The sequence below is a fragment of the Capricornis sumatraensis genome, chromosome 2, assembly GCF_032405125.1.
Source record: "Capricornis sumatraensis isolate serow.1 chromosome 2, serow.2, whole genome shotgun sequence".
Lineage (NCBI taxonomy): Eukaryota > Metazoa > Chordata > Mammalia > Artiodactyla > Bovidae > Capricornis > Capricornis sumatraensis.
The window spans coordinates 50,557,177-50,570,462 of record NC_091070.1 but is presented as its reverse complement, the minus strand read 5'-3'; the positions used below and the strand labels follow the sequence as shown (position 1 = coordinate 50,570,462).

Sequence of the window (13,286 nt, the reverse complement as noted above, 5' to 3'; positions counted from 1 at the left end):
CCTGCATCTCTTATGTCTCCTGCATTGGGAGATGGGTTCTTTACCTGTTGATCCATCACAGAAGCCATAAAAGCTCCCTAAATTATAATAATTGGAAACTAGGCTAAAAACCACTGGACTATTCCATGAATGTAATAGCAGGAGTAAAACAGCAACATCAGTCAGTGGCTGCTATGCAAGCATTAGTAGTGTCAAACTTAATGCTCTCTTTCATTACTAAGAGAGGGGAAATAAACTGCCCTTAGTCCTTACTGCATTTACTCTTGGCTATGTCTGTGTCAAAGAGTCTACTGTTATTGTTTGGTCATGAGGTCCTGTCCCAACTCTTTTGCGGCCTCATGGATTATAGCCCAGTAGGCTCCTCTGACCATGGGATTCCCCAGGCAAAAATACTGAAGTGGGTTGCCATTTCCTCCTCCAGGGGCTCTTCCTGACCCAGTGTATGAACCTGAATCTCCTGCACTGGCAGGTGGATTCTTTACCAGGGAGCCACCATATAATAGACACATAAAGAGTCTATTACTTGAGAATATTTAACTAGGATTTGGGAAATGGGAGGAAATCCCAGGCCCAGGTGTTTGCTTTTGGGAGTTCCAGTTTTGCAAATAGTTAACTTACTGGATAACATTAGTTACCTTCACACTAAAAAATGTCAAAGGAGTTCTTTGTTGGGTCATATTTTGGAAAATGTTCCCTCATCGCTTGTGTCTTCTGTCCTCCATAGCACCTGCAAGAATTTAAGACTCATGGAAACCCCAACAAAAGCATTTGTAATAGGTTGTCTCCTTTCTGATATCCTCTTTCACTCTCATTCTGCCTTGCGTATTCTAACTTCTTTCCTGTCTCATATGGTCCTTTAATTGTTTCACATATGTAGTTACTGTCATCCCGCACACTTCTTTTTGTTCTTCATAGACTCTATGCTGATGCTTAGCTCATAATGTATCATCAAGGAATATTGTTTGGTTGAAGCTATTTGATTGATAGAGGGGGAAAAAATCCAGGTTTAGCAATGTAGTCAAGGAGTCACAGATGCTCTGAAATGGGGAATATGTTATGTCTGAATCAAGAAACCCTTCCTTTGTAACCTAGGGCTGGATGTCCAAATTGGATGTCTGTGTCCTGGCTCTTGGAGAAGGCAATGGCAACCCACTCTTTGCCTGGAAAATCCCATGGATGGAGGAGCCTGGTAGGCTGCAGTCCATGGGGTCGCTGGAGTCGGACACGACTGAGCAACTTCGCTTTCACTTTTCACTTACATGCATTGGAGAAGGAAACGGCAGCCCACTCCAGTATTCTTGCCTAGAGAATCCCAGGGACGGGGGAGCCCGGTGGGCTGCCATCTATGGGGTCGCACAGAGTCGGACACAACTGAAGTGACTTAGCAGCAGCAGCAGCAGTCCTGGCTCTGAATGCCTCACACTCTTGACCTGTGCTGTTCATAGACTAAACTGTGTAGTTGAGAAGAAAGAGGCTGGCATTCCCCCTCTGTTGTCTGTCTAACATGTTCCTCATTATCTTGTCAATGGCTCATTCCACCATGTAAAGGAGAATAATTACTATTCATTTAACCTTGTATTCTAATAACCATGAACATGGATCCCTCTCCCAAATATCACCAAAGTTCATATGAGGATTACTTATGCCCAAAGCCCCTCTTATTAAATGACTGTATAAGGAAAGAAAGACTTGGGGAAGAAGTTTATATTTAAAAATGCATCATGCTCAGTCACTTCAGTCGTGTCTGATTCTTTGCAACCCTATGGGCTGTAGCCCACCAGGCTCCTCTCACCATGGGATTCTCCAGGCAAGAATATTGGAATAGGTTGCCATGCCATCCTCCAGGGGATCTTCCCAACCCAGGGATTGAACAGAAGAGCAAATTTAGCTTAGTTACATGCCAAGCACTTATCTAGGTGAAGGAAAACATAAAAATGTAGGGGCTTGCCCATTAGTAACTCTTCCTCACCCACAATGAGGAATTGGAAACAATACTTGTTTCCAATCTGCCACATACCCATGTGACTTGCTCTGGGATATTACCTTCTCTTATCTAGCATGTGAACGAACTGTAGGTTCTAAATACTGCACCTTTTATGGTAAATTTGGCTGATGAACCCTTTTCTTAAGGGTCACAAAAGATCTTTCAATGATAGGCTAACTGCAGTGTAAAATTTGAATCTCAAGTATTTTTTTTCCTCTAAAGTAATTCAGATTAAAACTGAAACATCTAACAAAAGAGTTCTTACCAGTATCAGATGCATACATTGAATCCAAGCTATTGCTTTTTAAAGTGACAATATTTACTTGCACCTACATACCATCAACTGCAGAGGGAGCTAATGCCTTTTTTTCCTCAGGGCCATCAGGAAAGACTCCATAGCTGAGATTTAAATTTTTCTCTACGCCTGTTAAGTGTGATTATTGATAAAGTACTGAGCTCATCTCTGCAACCAGATTTAAGCCTCTAAAACATATATGAAGTGGAACTGAGCTTTACAACAAAGAGGAATCTAGTTTCCACTTTTAAAATGGTCTCCTGAGGTTCTCAAAAGCTGGAAGATATATTTTTAAAGGAAAGAATTGTGTTTTGTATCAAAACATGATTTTTGGAGTCATGACCAATTAGGAATCTACACCCTGCAACCATAAATACTCTTTTTCATAGAATATAGTGACCAGAGGCCACATTGGGCATAGGGAATTAATATGTAGGGAATTTTTATGGTTTATAAGTGCCACAATCTCAGCCTTTTTTCCTCTAGATATTGGAAGGAAAAGAATAATTAAGTGAGCATTTAGATCCCAAATAAAAAGTTAATATTCACGTTAAATAAAAAAATGTAAGTGAATTTATTTTATAGAAGTTTTCATAATGGGTCCAAAATACTTCATTAAGCATTTCTGGATAAAAATATGTAAAGCTCTTTATAAGCTTTTGTTAGTATATTAAATACCATTTCTCTGTAAATATTCCTTACATTAAGCTTTCCTGTTAAGAGTTTTCAGGAAACATTTCAAATAAAGTAGCCAGACATATCCCATTTGAGATGAATGAGATCATTAGGAAACACTTATATCTGAAATAAGCACTGAGATCATTCTGCATACAACCCAAGGGCCCTAATTTTTTAAATATTTCAAACACCATGCTCCTTTCAAATCATTAGACTTAGAGACATTTAAGGAACTGATTCAATTAACCCAGAAGAAGGAAATGCTATAATGTGTGATTTATTTTTGCAGATAAATTAAAATGCAAGTGTATCTGTTAGAAAAGGTAGGCTGTCAGCATGGTTAGTGATGGGAACAGGAAAGCAATTAAGCAGGGCCACCTGAGGCTGAAATAGCGCCTAAACATGGAAGCGTGACATTCAAGCTGGACATTCAGTTATTGCCAAAACCAAAAGTGTTCCTTCGTTGGAAGGAATATCTGTGCTCTAGTTAGTCTCCCTCATTGACTTCTAAAAGATGTTTCTCGATTTAACAGATACTTCCCTCCCTTAATTGTAATCTGAAAAGCCTAAATTGCTAGGGTGTCATACCTAAAGTCAAGCTTCACATAAAGCTGATGCCTGAAAATTACAACTTTGCATTCTACTATTTAGGTGAGGAAATATGAGGCAAGAATTTATTTTTCTCCTCTATGACTCCAGGATATTGGCTCCAGCAGGCCTAATAAATTGTTTTCACAAGGAAATAAATAGAGCATGCTGTAGTGTACATTCCCCTGTGCAGGGGCTTTAACCAAGATGTATCCTAAACAATAAATAATTACAGATGGGGGAGGGTGGGAGAAGGAAACATTATAAGGTTGGGAAAAAATGTTTCTTAGCTAAATCAGGAAAATGACTTACATTCAAAATGTTAAACCTGAAGATAAAGACTGCTACTTCAACCACTGTAAAATCTGTGGAGAAAATAAGAGGACAATAAAACAAGAGAAGAGAACAGGAATATGAGAAAAGTTGCTAAGGCAGCTTTGAAAGTAAGTAACAGAAGAATAAATTCTACTAATAGAAACAAACAAGACTAAAGTAGTTGCAATTCATTATTCTTTTCTGCTAAATCTTGTCCCCCATCTTGAATTAAAGAATGTGCACAAAAAATGGCCACAATCAGGAGCAGAAGATAGGGGGAAAAGAAAATGACTGTACAAACAACAACAACAAAAAACTCTTAGAAACGTATGAAAAGATAAATTTACAGTAAAAGATGGGGAAGAGTAAAACAAAATGTAAGATCAGGAAGAGAAAAGGTCCCTTAATCAGAGAGCTTGGGAAAGTTACCTTCATTTTACAGTTGAAGTAGTCAGCGGAAATGGAACTGTTTACGAGAAGAAATGTTTTGAAAATGTTTAGGAGAAGCCAATGTTTGGAGAGGGCAATGGCGCCCCACTCCAATACTCTTGCCTGGAAAATCCCATGGACGGAGGAGCCTGGTGGGCTACAGTCCATGGGGTCGCTAAGAGTCGGACACGACTGAGTGACTTCACTTTCACTTTTCACTCTCATGCATTGGAGAAGGAAATGGCAACCCACTCCAGTGTTCTCGCCTGGAGAATCCCAGGGACAGGGGAGCCTGGTGGGCTGCCGTCTATGGGGTCACACAGAGTCGGACACGACTGAAGCGACTTAGCAGTAGCAGGAGAAGCCAAAAGATCCTTTCTGGCCCAAATAAGAAGGGAATCTGTTTATTGCTCTTTCTCACTAGGATTCCCAGGTGGTGCTAGTGGTAAAGAACCTGCCTGCCAATGCACGAGATAATGAGACATGGGTTCAATCCCTGGGTCGGGAAGATCCCCTGGAGGAGGGCATGGCGATCCCCTCCAGTATTCTTGCCTGGAGAAACCCATGGACAGAGGAGCCCAGCTGACTGCAGCCCACAGGGTCACACAGAGTTGGACATGACTGAAGTGACTTAACATGCATGCACTGTTTAACAAATGCTGATAACTCTAACCTGTCATTCCTTCCAGCCACGGTGATGGAACTGGAGTTAGCACACCAGAGTGGGGTCAAGGGTGAATATCCCCGTTTTATACTTTGAGGAGAATATAAATCAGTGGTTTCTGGTTTGCAACAGTCTTTCTTGATAATATTCATTCATCAGTTAATTTATACAATTTTCCCTTTTCTCTTCCTCAGAATCTTCTGATGACTTGTCCTTCTCAGTGTCTCGAGTTAAGGCCCTTACAGCCTTGAGGCAACTGCCTTGCCAGCCTCATCTGCTGCTTCTCCAGCACCACTGATGTCCCTAAAAAGCATTCACACATTTCCATGCCTTTGCTCTTGTGGACTCTTCTGCCTATTCTGTCCTCCTCTCCATGCTGAAGGCTGACCTTCCTTTTAAGGCCAACCTCCAAGGTCCGTTTCCCCAGAGAGCTGGCCTGTTCCTTGGTGCGGCACCCAGATGGTGGTGTGGATGCTCTTTCCCCGCAGCCTCTCATAGTCATCTCTCTCTCCGTGGGGGGTTTAAGCTCACTAGAGTCCAGAGCTGTCTTATTTGTAAACCAGTCTCTACACCATGCCTTGCATCAGAAAGCACTCAAAACATGTTTGTAGCAATTGTTCCACAGGCATCACTGATTTCCCTCGCCACAGACTTCTCCCTTTCTCAACTAACCTTAACTTTTTGATCTCTCAGTTGTATCTCTAACCCTCTAAGGTTTTCATCTATTTCATGAACATATACTGTTATTATTAAGGCATAAACTTTAGCCATTGAGATCCCCTGTGAACTGAAATCTCACCGCTTTCTCGGACCCTCAGCTAAGGTCCATAATTTCTCCAAACAAACAAAACACACATACACACACACAGACACGACCCCAAATCCTCTCTGGTAACTTAATAGAGATATGTTGGGTTCTGAGAGGCTGGAAGTTATTTCTTCAGACCTAATACTGAAATGACATATTTAAGTCTATTTCTACTGTTGTTAAGAACCAAGCAATAAATATAGGGCTGTTTTAGTTACTGAAAGTATCTAAGTCAGGATCTTTTCTGGTGGACACTTAACATCCAAAGAATCAGTAGACCTCTGTCAGGCTTACATTGAGAGTGCGAGCGACCTACAGAGGCCTTTTGATCTGGACCCTAGATTTAGACCAGGACCCCAAAGCCCATTCTGAGATGGGGTCTCTGTGTTCTTGACGTAGTCCTACACGCTGACCTCTAGAGTTCCCAAAACTAGATCTGTTGGAGCTTCGAAAAGGCTTAAATTAGGGAGCTCAACTCTAAAGGGGGCAGTTAAGTGAGAAGCCCAGTGTCTGGCGACATGATAGCTGTTAACGTGGAGAACTACAGAAAAACAAAACTAGTTGTATCCTTGTGCGTTTTGGGACGAGGAGAGTCCCTGTTTCCCTCTAGAAAGAAGTATCAGGAAAGACCAGAAAAGCCAACGCAGCTTGCAACTCCGCGGAGCAGCCCCGTCTTCCCAAGGCCCCATCTTCCCGGCGCAGCCCAGACCGCCCGGGGTGGTCCCGGCCAGCAGAGGGCAGCAGCTGGGCGGGAGAGTCCCGCCGAGGGCCGCGCGGCGTCGACAGGATCGCGGGGACACTCTTTTTGAGTAGTAGGGCGAGAAACTCGCTCATCACTACCCGTTCCCGACCCTGTGGCCACGGCGCACCTCGGGCCGCGTTTCGGGAAGTGGGTTGCGCGGGCACCCGGTAGCTGCGGAGGGCCCGGCGCCCTTGGCGGGAAGAGAGCGGAGGGAGTCCCGCGAGTCCCCGGGAGAGAAGGGGAGCCGGGCTTCTGCGGGTCCGGGGCGGGAGGGGATCTCTGTGCCGGCCGCAGCGTCGGTTGCCCCTTCCTTGGCCGGACCCCCCAGGGCCCGGGCTTCTCCCACCGACACCGCGTCCAGCTCTCGGGGCCGAGTAAGCGCCGGGCCGCTCCGGTCCCCTCGCCAGCCCCCCGCTCCGCTTCCAGGGCCGGGACGGGCGCCCGACATCGGCCAAGGTGTGCTTCCCGCCGACGCTGCCCCGGCCGGAGGGAGGCCAGTCCCGGCGGCTGAGCCCCGAGCGGCCGCGGTGCAGGTTTGCGCTCCCGCCGTCGAAGACTGCGGCGGCCGCGTGGGCTGGTCCCCGCGGTCGCGGGTGCTCAGGGCGAGGGGGGGGGCGGCGGGCGCACTTGACCGTGGGTCTCAAGCGTCCGAGCCGCGCGGCGCTGGGCGGCGGGCTTTATGTAAATCGGGGCTGCGCCGGGGCGTCCTAGGTAGGATGGACCAGCCCCCCGCGCCTCGGCCCTCACGTCCAATAAGAAGAGCCCCAGCTTGACACCTGCCTATATACAGGCGAGCGCGCCCCCGGCTCTCGGACCGCGCGCACAGCCCGCACTGCCCACGCCGCGGGCGAGCGAGACCTCGGCCCGCCCCCATGACTTCCAGTGAGATCGAGATGCCCGGCGAGGTGAAGGCCGACCCCGCCGCCCTCATGGCGTCCCTGCACCTCCTGCCGTCGCCCACGCCCAACCTCGAGATCAAGTACACCAAGGTAAGGCGCCACGGGGGGCCGGCCGTCCACGGAGACTTTCCAGAACCTTCCTTCCTCTCCGTGAGGACAGGGTGTGGGGCTGGGGTCTTCCGAGCCCAGCCCGTCGAGCCCGCGCAGCAGAGGGACACCCGGTCCTCGGCCTTGGGGCTTCTCAAGTCCCGCCGGGGTCTTGGGGCGCGTCGGGGACTCGCCTCCGCCAGCCTGCCGCGCGGCGCTGAGAGTGGCCGTCAACGGCTGCTTCCCAAACCGCGTCCGCCGCTGCCTCCTCCTCCGGTTCTCCGGGCCCCGACTGCTGCGAGGAAGGCGTCGGCACCGCTTCCACTCCTCGAAGGGTTCCCCGCCGGGTTGGCCGAGCAGCCTGGCCGTCTCTTCTCGGCCGTCCACCTTTAGGGGACCGTCTCGGGTACCCCGCAGCCCTAGCGGGGCACGGCCAGCTGCTGTCGCATAGGATCGTCCAGGCTCACAGCGCTATGGCCGCCTTTGCAGATTTCATGGAAACCTGGCCTCTGAGTACAGTAGATCCAATATCAGCGTTTTATTCGAATTTTGTAGGTAGTGGCAGTTTTCCTGGAAAACTTGAGAAGTCTTTAAATTCGTGCATATTAACGGGTTCGCTTTTGAACTGAAAAAAAAAAATTGCTTTTTATAACGAACTCTGACATCTCGGGTTACCCAAGCAGGAATTAATTTTTGTTGCACCGCAACATAAAAAGGAAATGCGTTCTCTACCTTAATGTAAATAGAATTTACTTTCCACAAATTGGACATAGAATAAAAGTATTGATTACACAAACAGGGGAGGTTATGTTATGCCATTGAGGTGTGAGAGAGAAATAGATGCAATTTAAAATAATGTTTCTTGGAGTTCCTTTTACAGTTGTCTTGATTTTCTATTCCTTTCCGTTGATTTCTACTCCAGACATCGCCCATTCAACCTAAACGCATACTGCGCACACGCAACACGGTTAAACTTGTTTTCCATCATGCTTATTACGAGATAAACTGAATTTTGTCCAGGAGCGAATTGTTTGGTTTTAAGGATTGAAAGAGAAGTACTTTTAAAAACCCATCAATATTGAAATTTTACCCGCTGAATTATAAAAACCAGGGTGGCTCGTGTTTTGAATGCCAATTTAGATGGATTTAATGTACCTGTTAGCTTTTTAGATGGTGTGACAAATTTTTGAAAGTCTTTTTAATGAGAGATCGTTAATGGTTACAACCATTTAGGCATTGTTTGCATAACAATGGTGCCAGTGTGTGGCACTTCTCCGGGTTTAGGAACAAGCAAGGAAAGCATGTAGCATAAGAGTTGTTTTATGAGGGTCCCTAACCTCTTCAGGTTCTTTTTAAAAGGTTTCGGGATGGAAGAGCTGTGCTGGAGAGGGGACCTCAGATTTGGGACGGTTTGATTTTAGTCTTACTTTGGATTGAATTTTCCTCACAGCTCCTGAATGGAGTTTTCGGTTTGCAGTAGGTATCTAGGAATTTAATTTGGAAGCTTTTCCAGCTCTCTTTTTCTCTGACAACCCCTGCTTCCTTTTTTCTCTTGTTGTGCCCCAGTAGGAAAGACAACTGATTTATAGCTAATTGAAGCCTTTAATGTGGAGTCCTTTAGCTCAGGGGAGACTTTTATCCAGTATCCACTTTCCCAGTTATTACAAAGAAAAACAATCAGAAATGAAATAATGGATTGTAACTTGATTCTTTAATTTGTGGGGAGGAGGCACCTTATTTTTAGGCTTGACAAACAACCCTCATAAACATTGAGCAAAACTAAAGGCAAGCTCTTTTCACAAAACCTTGTAAAATCAGGTATCTGTGAACATTCCCAGCAGCTTTGCTCCTTGGCCCTTTAGTGAGACTTCTGAATTTTCTGAGACAAGTGGTATGGGCAAGCAGCATCTTTAACACGGAGAGCACAAGTTGCTCTTTTGATAGCCGAGGGTACTGGGCCGTGATTTTTTACTTAAATGGAAAATAAGATTAATGGAGAGTTTTTTAAAAATTCACTTATTGAACGCGAGGGAAATTATACTAGTGATTTTAAGCAGAAGAATGAACAAGGTGCAATAGTTGGTCCTTTAGAATAGTGATACCACATTCATTAGGAATTTTTAAAAGGGCACTAGCTAAAATATTATTATGCTAGAGAGCTTGTTGAATAACACATAGGAAAGAAATACAGTATTTATGTCAGAAAATGGTACCAGATAAATATAGATGGGTCCTTAATAATTTTTGTCTTGTTAAATGAATAATTTTAGTGAAGGATATGTAACAATAGGATTTTAAAATATTATCTGGGGACAGTAGAATCATACTTACATGTAAATGGTTATATTTTGAGAATTTTAAGTACCATGCGTTCAGAAAACTTGCACTTGTGATGTTATTTTTTTTTTACTTTTCACCATTTCTTTCTTCTAAAAGTATTTTACATTTTTTGTAAAAGAGGAGTAAAGGAGACCATAAGAAATAAGAGTTACTGCTGTTTGTCTGTCCAGTGAAAATGCTCCAGAATTAAAGTTCAATCCCCAAGAATGCTGAAAGGGCTAAACTCATGGTTTTGTATTGACTCTCAGGCAATTACATCTAATTTTTAAACTAAGCCTATCTGTCTGAAATTCCAGCACCCATTTAGGACTAATGATCAATAGTACCATTTTTGGAATATGTCTAATTTTATTTCCCTAATATAGCAAGCTAGACCCCCAACAAGTTTTAAAACTGATTCTTTTTAAAGGAATATGTTAAAACAAAAAAAAACTGCAGACTGTTAGTCAAGAAAGACTGATAACTCCACCAACATGAAGTAGCAGAGGGTTGGGGCCAGGAAAATGTACACTCTTTTCCTTGTATCCTGAGAAGATTGCTTAATGGCTTGCACAGGAGTGAGCGTGATTGTTTTTAGCTGTGCCTTTATGGATTAAAGATTTTTCTGAGTTGTTCCTGTTTTATCAGTCTGATTGTTAAATTTTTGGAAAATTTCGGACTGTGTCCCACCCCTACCTTCTCTATTGTCTCTATCATCTTTTCTGCTCTGCTAGTCCCTCCTTCCCCCAACTCTCTCTCTCTCTCTCTCTCTCTCTCTCTCTCTCTCACACACACACACACACACACACACACATCCTGTGCCATCTCTCTGTTGATCACTTTTTCAATGAAAGTTTATGCCCATAACGAACACTACCATAAAGAGTAGTGTTTTGTTTTAGTATAGTTTTATTTTCCTTCAGGATTTGATACTGTGGAGAGCTAGGACATAGGGAAGAAGAGGGTTATGGAACTGACCCACTGAACTAGAAGAGAAAAAAAAATAGGCAATAAACTGAAAATTAGAGCTAATGTGCATTGGGCAACTATTATTTATTCTTTTATTCATTTAGCAACCTTTTCTTGAACATCTACTGTTTTCTGGGATCAATTTCAATTCAGTTCAAAGAATTTTTAAGTGGCTGTCTTCCTGTAATAGTGCTTTTCATTACACTGGTTGGGCTCTGGAAGAAACATCGAACGAACTCCTATGAGCTTAGGGTCTTTTTAGAAAGATGGAATGCCAAATTTTGGTTATCAGCATGGCAGTACTTCAGTAGACCAATGTAATAATAACAATAATGATAACATTTATAATGCCACTTACATTGTGATGGAGCCTAACAGCTTACCTAACACTTTCATGTATATGTTAGATCCTTGCAAAACCTTTTGAAGGACACAGAGTAGGAAGAAATAGGAATAATTGATAAGGAAGACCTTGGCCTTGATTTATGAAAAATTGATAGAGCTTGCCTCACCATACACTTTGCTTTTCCTAACAGTCTCATACTTTTTTTTTTGAGAAAAAATTTAAATCTTTATTTTTATGTGTTGCTTCTGTTGGAAACATGGAGAGAATATGAACTAGTCAACTCCTCTTAAGAAGGAACTCCTTTTTGTGACCTTTGATTTCCTGACTTTAAATTACTATTTTTGCTATTTCTATGAGTTTGTGGGTTTTTTTTTAGGTCTAGGGCAGGTTCTTATCTATCCCAGGGATTCTCTCTTTAAGGTTTGGTGATTTCTAAACCTCTAATCAAGATTGTCTTCTTGATCCTAAGTTGTTAATCAATTTTCATGTTTATAGGAGACCTCGGGTTTTCAAAAATATACTTTTTCATAATTGGACAGCTTTCTCATGTTTGTATCATCTCCATTTAACCCAGGGAAGCTAAAAAACTTTATTGTAGGACTTGAATTAGATAATTTTTCTGAGTTCTGCCTGATGCCTTCTGTTAAATAGGCAGGAATCATATGGAATCATTTGCTGAAGTGCTTCTGTCCTTTATTTCTATAAAAAGAGAAATTATAGTTTTTCTGTATGAAAAAAAGCCTTCTGAGGAACGTGTTCTGTGAGGTCTGATTTTCTTGCAGCCTGGTTTGAGAGAAGCCAGGCTTGCACAGGGAGTTCTCTTTCATGTTAGACAATGATTAACCTGATGATCAATCCATGACCAAAACAAAAATATCTCAAATATCAACATATACAGTTTTCTCTCATGTCTTTCTCAGTTGGATAATGGAATACAAATATTGATGTTTATTTTTTTTCTTTTAGTTAGTGACAGCTTGTTGGGGTCAGCACACTGTAGACTTTCTGCTTGATTTTATAAATAAAGTTTTATTGGAACACATCCACAACCATTCATTTACACATATTATCTGTGGCTGTTACTACAATGGCAGAGTCAGGTAGTTACAACAGCGCTGTATGGCCCACATTAAGTTTATAAGCCCTTGACTTACTTAGAAAAAAGAAAGGCTCTCGGTTAAAAATAGGCCCTTGTTCAAATCTAGGTCAGATTTGTAATTCTTAGTGCTGTGCACATTTAACGTTTATTCACCACATAGTGCCAAATAACGGTGCCAGATTCTGGAGATGGATTAATAAGCAACATATGAATGGTGTCTCCTCTCAGGGAGTTTCTTCACTGAGTGTCAATTTCTACATCTGTCAAAACTGAGGTAATAGTAATACCTACCCTACATGATGGTTGTTGTCAGGACTGAGCAAGTATGTAAAAGTAAGTGGCATATAATGACAGTCAGCCAAAGTCTAGTTCCATTTCATTTTTGGGAAGTGATGAATATATTTTTGCTTCAAATTGATGAATGTCCATTTTAAGGAAGATTGGAATTGTATAGTCAACAGCTGTTTTCTGTTTCCTGAAACAGTCCATTGTTTACTAATTAGTCATAAGGGTTTAATATTCTCGGTAGCTGTGGAATCATTATATGTTTACACTGGATTTTTATCAGATGGGACCCCTTGGAGGTTTCCCTGTCAAGGACTTCTCCTTACTAAAAAGTTACTGAATCAAACAATTTCCAGCCAGGATTTTAGTAATCAAATTAGTTATCTGACACGTGTGCCAAAACTCTGCATCGACAAGCCTTTTATACCCAGTCCTGAATGTCAGATGGCAAAGAGTCATTTCTGGTGTTCTGAGCAGCTTAAAGAAAGATCATGTCAAGTTGTTGGTGCATAAATCTGGGAAGTATGGCAGCATAGGAGGACATTCTCAGGAGGTGGATGCCTTTTGAAATGGAAAATAATCTTAGTTTATACAATTTAAAATTAAAGAGCCTTTCAGTGGTCCTGATTTCCCAGTTTGGGGGCACTTCACCCTCCAAACAATAAAAGCACCACATAGTGACTGTTTTGAAAGTCTTCCTAAAACTGTGACAGTTAATTTCAAAGCCAGTCATTTCCCCTTAGACAGCAAACCAATGCATAGAAATGATTGCCACAATG

The 13,286-nt window shown here is 43.0% G+C and overlaps 1 protein-coding gene across 2 annotated transcripts in view; it reads left to right on the top strand.

Annotated features, from left to right (window-relative positions):
* Window positions 1-7,375: 7,375 nt before the first annotated feature.
* The window catches only part of ALDH1A2 (aldehyde dehydrogenase 1 family member A2), a 115,734-nt gene continuing 109,823 nt past the window's right edge, over window positions 7,376-13,286 (top strand). For both annotated transcript variants that reach the window (XM_068964158.1, XM_068964157.1), the window contains exon 1: window positions 7,376-7,492. In XM_068964158.1, the coding sequence (XP_068820259.1) occupies window positions 7,376-7,492 (117 nt within the window). The remainder of the gene's footprint in view (window positions 7,493-13,286) is intronic.